Below are 7,642 nucleotides of genomic sequence, written 5' to 3'. Positions count from 1 at the left end.
CAGCGTCAACAATACTACAGCGAGAATAAAAGTAACGCCTTCTTTCTTTGCTTGAACATTTGGGCAGCGTTATGCAAATCTTCCCATATCCTGACATAGATATGTGGGGGCGTGTTAGAAATATTCATTTTAGGTAGGCGTGGTTGACTCTTAACTTTTATAAAGAATATCTCTTTGGATTTGAGACTTTAGTCTTTGCAACTTTACAGATCTTCTTTATGCACCAAGAGCTTGTAACACTCCAAAGAGAAAGGAAAAATTTAAATCGCATCATATGACACCTTTAAATCAGTTGAAGGTTTCTACTCTATAAAAACCCATCAAATGCCCTAGAAGCAGGGCCGTACTAATTGTATTAATATATATTTTTAATATTTTGCTTACATGTAGTATCATATTTTATACATTAGCTTTTTATATCATATTTTATACATTAGCTTTTTATGGCGCATATAAGAATATGGCTGGACAAAAAAATCCTCATTTTCATTCAGAGGCCCAACTGAGCAAAAAAAAAAATGCAATTTGATGTAAAATGTAAGGTAAAAGTAACAGAAAAAACTATGAATCAGAATGCAGAAAGCATGTAGAGGATTGTGTAGAACAGGTTTTCAGCAAGGTTTTGAGCAAAACATGACACTGCATGTATAGTGTTACATTAATTAATTCCGCAGAAAGATATAGTCCCTTCTATAGTATCCTCAGCGCGTTGCTCTCTTGCGCAGTGATACAGTTAACAGGTGATTCTCGTCGTTTTACTACGGCTGATTAACCAATCAACATCCAGCACCGGAGACGGATGAGGGTCACTGGGTTCTCTGAATTCTGTAGTGGTGGTCAAGGTGGCGAAATGGGGTCGTTTTCTGACCAACATTTATCGTGCCCTGTTTGTTTACACATTTTCGACGACCCTGTGATTCTTCCCTGCGGCCACAGTGGCTGCAGAGCCTGTGTTGAGCAGTACTGGAGGGTCAAGGGTGAAAGAGTGTGTCCAGTGTGCAGAGAAATGTCTGCTGCGAACAATCCTCCTCTTAACTTGTCTTTGAAAAACTTATGCCAGGTGTTCCTGGATCACAGGCGGCATTTAGAGGAGCTGTGTGAAGTTCACCAGGAGAAACGGACTCTGGTGTGTTGTGATGATGAGCAGTTACTCTGTGAGATTTGTAGACAATCTGAGGAGCACAGAAATCACACATATCGTCCAATTCAAGAGGTCGCTGAGGAACTTAAGGTAGGCCTATTATATGGTGTAGAATATATGAATATATTGGAAAGATATTTATTGTAACTGTAATGTGGTAACGATAGACTTTTGAACACAGGGACTGCTTTTCTTTTTAACAGTTTATTCAGGTAAAATGGGGGCGTAGTTGTGCTGAGTTTGAATCATACCAGTGAATCGATTCTTTTGAATCAGTTCACGTATAGCTGCAGGTTATGCCAGTCGGTGTAGATCTTCTGCGTTGTGAGTGAATCATTCAACCGATTCGTTGATTTATCAAAATATACGTATTACAAATTTACAAAGATTCTCCAGAAATTTTAAACATAATAACCATTATCTCCGCAGATGATGACTTGATCCCCCCCCCTCCCCCTCCATAAGACTCCTTCAAAATGTCTCAATTTTAGGGAGTTCTCCGTTCTCAACTTGATCTTTTGACAAGAAAAAGGAAGATGATACAAGATGCCGGAATTCACTGTGATTGCATGGTTGACCACATAATGGTAGGAGTAAGCGTTTGTTTTCCAAATTTTACTGTAAAGTTTTGCTATGTAAATTCATCTGGTAAATGATTCTCATAAAATGCTGTTTAATTCTGTAAAACGTCTGTAATTATAATGTAGCCTACACCATGCTCCTTTAATGTCCGTGTAATGTATAGACATCATTTAATGTTTTTTTTTTCTTTGAATCCTTTCAGAATCAGGCCACATTTATAGAGAACACAAGCAAGGATCATTTTGAATCTCTCCATCAGTTTCTAAAGGAAGAAGAGCAGGCCATGCTTGAAGAACTAAATCAGGAAACAGAGCAGAAAGCAGACCGCATCCAAGAGAAGATGCTGAAGATAAATGAGGACATCATCTCTCTCTCGAACACTATTGGACACTTAGAAAAGGAACTTGGGAATGGAGACATCAGAATAATTCAGGTTAGCCATTTATTTTGTGTCTTCTGTCAACTTCTTCCCCCTCCAGATAGTACAGATGTACAGTAAAAATACATGTCAAACCTCCCTGCCCTGCATCTAATACTTGTTTCTTATTCATTTTGGGGTGCTGATTCCAGAAATAGTGCCTGTTTTGCTCTAGCATGTTACACTTTCTCACAAAATATGTATTTCATGGCATTTTTTGCTTTTGACAATCATTTGTAAAGTGAAGAAGTCTTGTATTATCCCTTAATCGTAGCTGATTTTCACATGTGTGAATTATTCTGAAGACATTATTTTATTCATGATCCTGATTCATCCTATAAATCATTTGAAAAATCTTCATTCTTTGTGAAAACTCTTCACCACATGCAGTTTTTTAATTGATATTTTTAACACTGCATCATCAAATGAGGTATTAATAGCACCTGCAGGGCTCGGGCTATGTTAACTTGGTATTTTAACTTAACTATGGTATTTTTTCACACAGTTTAATTACTAATAATTTTAACATGTTAACTGTTTTCTACAATTAATGTATTAGCACATTTAAAAAATTGTTTGAAGTTTTCATTAATTCTTACCTCCTGCATTTTAGAACTTCAAAGAAACACTTAAGAGGTAAGCAAGCTTTTTTCTTTCCTCCTGCCACCTGTTTATGAAGATTTAAAGCGTCAGTGCTTACTGTTGAATGTTTTTTCAGAGCCCAGTGCAAATTCCAGGCTCCAGAGATCACTTCAGGAGACCTCCTTCACTCTGCAAAGTATTTGGGCAACTTCAAGCTCAATGTTTGGAAGAAAATGAGAAACCGTTTCAGTTACAGTGAGTCAGTCCATATATATTTAGCAGCCGTATCACCCTGTAGCCCAAGACTGGTTGCCCACTGAAGCTAAGCAGGGCTGAGCCTGGTCAGTACCTGGATGGGAGACCTTCTGAGAAAACTAGGTTGCTGCAGTTGCTGCTGGAAGAGGTGTTGGTGAGGCCAGCAGGGGGTGCTCACCCTGCAGTCTGTGTGGGTCCTAAAGCCCCAGTATAGTGACAGGGACACTATACTGTAAAAATGTCGCATCATCCAGGTGGATGCTGCACACTGGTGGTGGTTGAGGAGATTCCCCCCCTTTCATGTAAAGCGCTTTGAGTACCCAGAAAAGCGCTATATAAATGTAACGAATTATTATATTTAATGCACAAATACAACATTTTGTATCATTATTTTTAATCTTTATGCAAATCTCCGATAGGTCCTGTGGTGCTGGACCTCAACACTGCTTGCCATCAACTGTCAACGTGCACCAATCTGACTACTATATCGAACCACGAAGATCTTATGGAGGAAGACAGGCAGGAATGGCTGCCTCTCAATAGAGAGAGATTTGCTGATTGTCCCTGTGTGCTGGGCTATGTGGGATATTCCACTGGGAAGCACACCTGGGACGTTGACGTGGAGGAGAACACGGCCTGGATGGTGGGTGTCGCCGTAGAGTCTGTCCAAAGAAAAGGAACCAACGGCTTGCCCAGTGGAATTTGGTGTATCGGGCATGACGGGGAAGTACTTAGTGTCATGGATCCTCTGGAGTCCCGCGTCCTGCTACATGGATTTGCGAAACCCACAGTAGTGAGGGTGAACCTGGACTTGAGTGCAGGACGGCTGTCGTTCTCAGATCTTCTGGGAGAGACGGTCTATCACACCTTCACACACATTTTCACTGAGAAGGTCTTTCCATTCTTCTACAATGAGTGCGCATACCCTATTAGTATTCTGCCTGTTGTTGAATATGAAGAGAAATAAAGAGAATAATGTTGCCTTTCAGATACAGTGTTCTTGATACTGTTTTACTTTTTCCACTTGTTACTGCTGTTGATATGGCTGTAGTTCCAAGGTCACTAAAGTTTGTAATGGCTTTAACGTATGTTCAGAATTAAGTGAACAATTTGGATTATGCATGTTACTGGTATATTATTTTGAATGAAACTTGTTTATCTTTGTGGGAAATCCTAAGTTACCGAACCCCATAGGAAGATGCTTGCCATTCCTCCTGTTTGTGGAATAAAACTTGGTTGAGTTCAATGTAGTGAGCCTTTTTATTTTAGTATAAACTTGAATCACACCCTCCTTGGGGACAGGATAGTACTGTTTTTAGTATTTCAAATGATTAATTCATAATTAGTACTTCATAATTCAAATTACAGATATTATATTTATAAAGAAAATATTTTTTGGGCCGCAGCTGAAGAGTCTTTCGGTTGGCTTTGTCCTCCCAAACACTTCCTGCAATCACACCATCAGAGAGAACAGACTTCACCACATGCAGTGGAACCAAAGTGCAGAAACAAACTTTTATCAACCTTTTAAAATAACTAAAAGTAGCTGAAGTGCTTGAGTTATAAATGCTCAAGACTGTATTGAGTGTGGTGCATGTTAATGAACTTCATAAAATCATATAGTCAGTCATATAGTGCATCATATAAATCAGCTTATTGATTATAACTCCGATTGATTTGATCATATAATGATGAATTAATTACAGAACAACCTAAATAAACTGAATTTAAAAGACCTATTATTGATTATACAATAACAGCAATTGTTAGTTTCTTTGATTTATCAATAATAAGCCAGAGAGGAAGAAATCCAACACTTCAATTTATTTTTTAATACGTTTGCCATTTTTTTTCAACTCTGTTACTGAAATGGGACACTTTCTTTAATATAAATTAATGTCAAATCAAAAAGTAATGACAAAAATTATTAGAGGAAAAAATATGATTTATATAACAAACAAGACATGGTCAAATCGGCTACAGTTGGTTACTTATGTATGTATCATTTGTTGATTTTGAACCCAAATGCCAATCAACGTTCTACATTCCAAATCATTTTATGACGTCGCAATGGGAAAAGAGTGTATACTTGTGTGAACAAGTTCCAAAGAGAATATAGTCTATGAGAAAACAGAAAAACGAATTTCACAGAGAAGAGAAATATTTTTTCGGAGCTAGAAAATGTTTCAAGATAGCTGTGGAACATCCCTTGGCTTTCGCCCGTTTCTGCCATCAATCACCCGGCAGTGTAACTATGTACAGATTCTGTCAGAGCATCGAGAGTCTGTGAAGCCCACTGGCCAGACACCCACACACCTACAACTCCTGGTGACTGGAAACAAGCATAACATTGGTCTGCTCGACGCTAACCAGACAACTATGCCAAGATCTTTAATTACAACTGAAAGGCCAGGCAGAGAAGTTAGTAAATTTACAGTGCCGACTCTGCCTCCGCTGGTTCGTACGGCTGCTGTCAAGAAGGATAAACCCCGAGCTCCGCTTCTACAGTCTGTTCCTCTGCCACAGGTTCTGACTCAGCGGGTAAAACCTGTGCCTCGAAACCCTGACGAGGAACCAGCTACAGCAGACAAGCAAAGCCCGCTTCGTCAAAGGAACAGTGGCTATAAAAACAAGCGGCTACGCAAAGACAAACAGCAAAAGCCATTAAGGTTCCTGGCCGTCGCTGACATACCGCCAGTGACTGAATCAGTGAGGACCCTACTGATGTCCAAAGCGAGCGTTGAGCAGCGTTCACACCGCCAGCGACCCGCAGCAAGCCGACGGCGACACAAGAACAAGAAGCAGTATCTGTTGCGTTAAAATGTGGATGTGTCCAGCGACATGACAAATACATGAGCAAAAAAAAAAAAAAAACATTGGAGCGCACTTATTTCTGTCATACAGCTTTCATACTAAATTTTATAATAAAAATGTTAATACAAAAAGCTTACGTTTATTTAAAATTAAGTTTTTTTAATATTAAACCAAGGCTACCGCAGATAGCACGGTATGTCTGCAAAATGTCTGTTAAAGATCGCTTCATCTGGAAAGCATCTGCTGTGTACACACATCTAATAAACATACTTAAGATGTCAGTTTTACATACATTATAAATCATAAGCATCATAAAGACATTTTCTAAATGTCTATTTTACATCTTGACGGGAAATTTTCTAGAGACATTGCAGGAGAGCAACACTCCAAAGAATACGTAATTGATGCACAAATATTGTGCAATGATGAAAAAAGCATTATATTATATTATATTATATTATTCGGTTATTCGTGTATACTCGTTCTATACTGTATATACTGTATACTCGTATTCATGTTCTCGTTTACATGAATTACTGCGCCATCTGTCGACACAAATCCAAAGTCTGATTCCGTCTTTCATTAAACTACGTTTCCCAGAAAACTTGCACGTTGCTTGCACGTGATATCCACTGCTCTTCCTGTGTCCGTAGGTTGTTATTTTCTTTTAAGAAATTTTTTTTTTTTTTTTTGCTCGCTTGTTGATACATTTTTTGAGGGTTGTGGGAACTGGCGGAATTTGGTGTGGATAATGTTGGGGTTTGGTGCATCGCTTAATACTGTGTAGAGAGGAACAACAGGAGGGTGTTATCCTCAGAGTCACATGAAACCCATGAATAGGATGTTGCGCATGCGCGACTGAACGAATCACTCCCCGAGACGACTCGTTCTTCCCGAGTCACATTAAAGATTCGTTCAAAATGAACGAATCGTTCAAGAACGACCCAACACTGTTCCCGTGCTCATGAATGTTCAGCAAGACAGTCCACGACCTGCCAGCCTCTGAAGCGATTTAATCATAAACAGTTTTAAACCGTGTCAACGATTTAATATTGATATTAAATTGATATTAATGATAATAAATAAGACCAGATGACCGAGGTGAGCTTATAGTCATGGAGAGTCCACATTTACCTGCTGAGGTGAGTCAAGCTAACACAGTCCCTATTAACGACTATACATTTTAATTACATTGTGGTTTAATCGTAGGACAGCATGGTTTTGACACTTTACCATATAGATAGCACTGAATGGATATGAAGAATGACATTATGTCACACTTTTTTACCCCAGTTAATACTTCTTAGTATACAGGTGCATCTCAATAAATTAGAATGTCGTGGAAAAGTTCATTTATTTCAGTAATTCAACTCAAATTGTGAAACTCGTGTATTAAATAAATTCAATGCACACAGACTGAAGTAGTTTAAGTCTGAAATAAATGAACTTTTCCACGACATTCTAATTTATTGAGATGCACCTGTAGGTTAGTTTTTGAAAGTAATTTTCTGTATATTGGGTAAGTTGTCACAATGAAACCTGCCTTTAAACAGCCAGTTATAGGATTTTAAACTACAATTAAACAGTAAAACGATTATATGTGTGAGGGCCTAAATATATTAATATTATATAATATGAAAATATATAATATTTAAAATTATAATAAATATATTCTTATGATATTTATTTATAAATACATTTATTACTAAAAAAAATTTTATTCAAGAAGTAATATATAAATTGTGAAAAATATTGTTTTCCTGACATTTTGTGTTATATATGTATACAAATTATTTTTGTCATCTATATATGTGTCCTCTGTAGATTCATCATCTTATTATTTTATTGTC

The 7,642-nt window shown here is 37.8% G+C and overlaps 2 protein-coding genes across 2 annotated transcripts in view; both read left to right on the top strand.

Annotated features, from left to right (window-relative positions):
• Window positions 1–771: 771 nt before the first annotated feature.
• trim35-40 (tripartite motif containing 35-40) lies at window positions 772–4,163 on the top strand. Its single transcript, XM_016544208.1, has 6 exons — window positions 772–1,231; window positions 1,633–1,728; window positions 1,926–2,156; window positions 2,755–2,777; window positions 2,860–2,978; window positions 3,398–4,163. The coding sequence occupies exons 1-6, from the start codon at window positions 800–802 to the stop codon at window positions 3,943–3,945; spliced, it is 1,449 nt and encodes a 482-aa protein (XP_016399694.1). The 5' UTR covers window positions 772–799; the 3' UTR covers window positions 3,946–4,163.
• A 2,586-nt stretch (window positions 4,164–6,749) lies between these two features.
• The window catches only part of LOC107732824 (F-box/LRR-repeat protein 2-like), a 6,456-nt gene continuing 5,563 nt past the window's right edge, over window positions 6,750–7,642 (top strand). Inside the window, exon 1 of the mRNA XM_016544243.1 lies at window positions 6,750–6,934. Coding sequence (XP_016399729.1) covers window positions 6,908–6,934 — 27 coding nt within the window. The 5' untranslated portion in view covers window positions 6,750–6,907. The remainder of the gene's footprint in view (window positions 6,935–7,642) is intronic.

This window comes from Sinocyclocheilus rhinocerous, unplaced genomic scaffold, assembly GCF_001515625.1.
Source record: "Sinocyclocheilus rhinocerous isolate Xijiao unplaced genomic scaffold, SAMN03320098_v1.1 scaffold2415, whole genome shotgun sequence".
In the NCBI taxonomy this organism is placed as follows: Eukaryota; Metazoa; Chordata; class Actinopteri; order Cypriniformes; family Cyprinidae; genus Sinocyclocheilus; species Sinocyclocheilus rhinocerous.
This window is presented reverse-complemented; position numbering and strand designations above follow the sequence as displayed.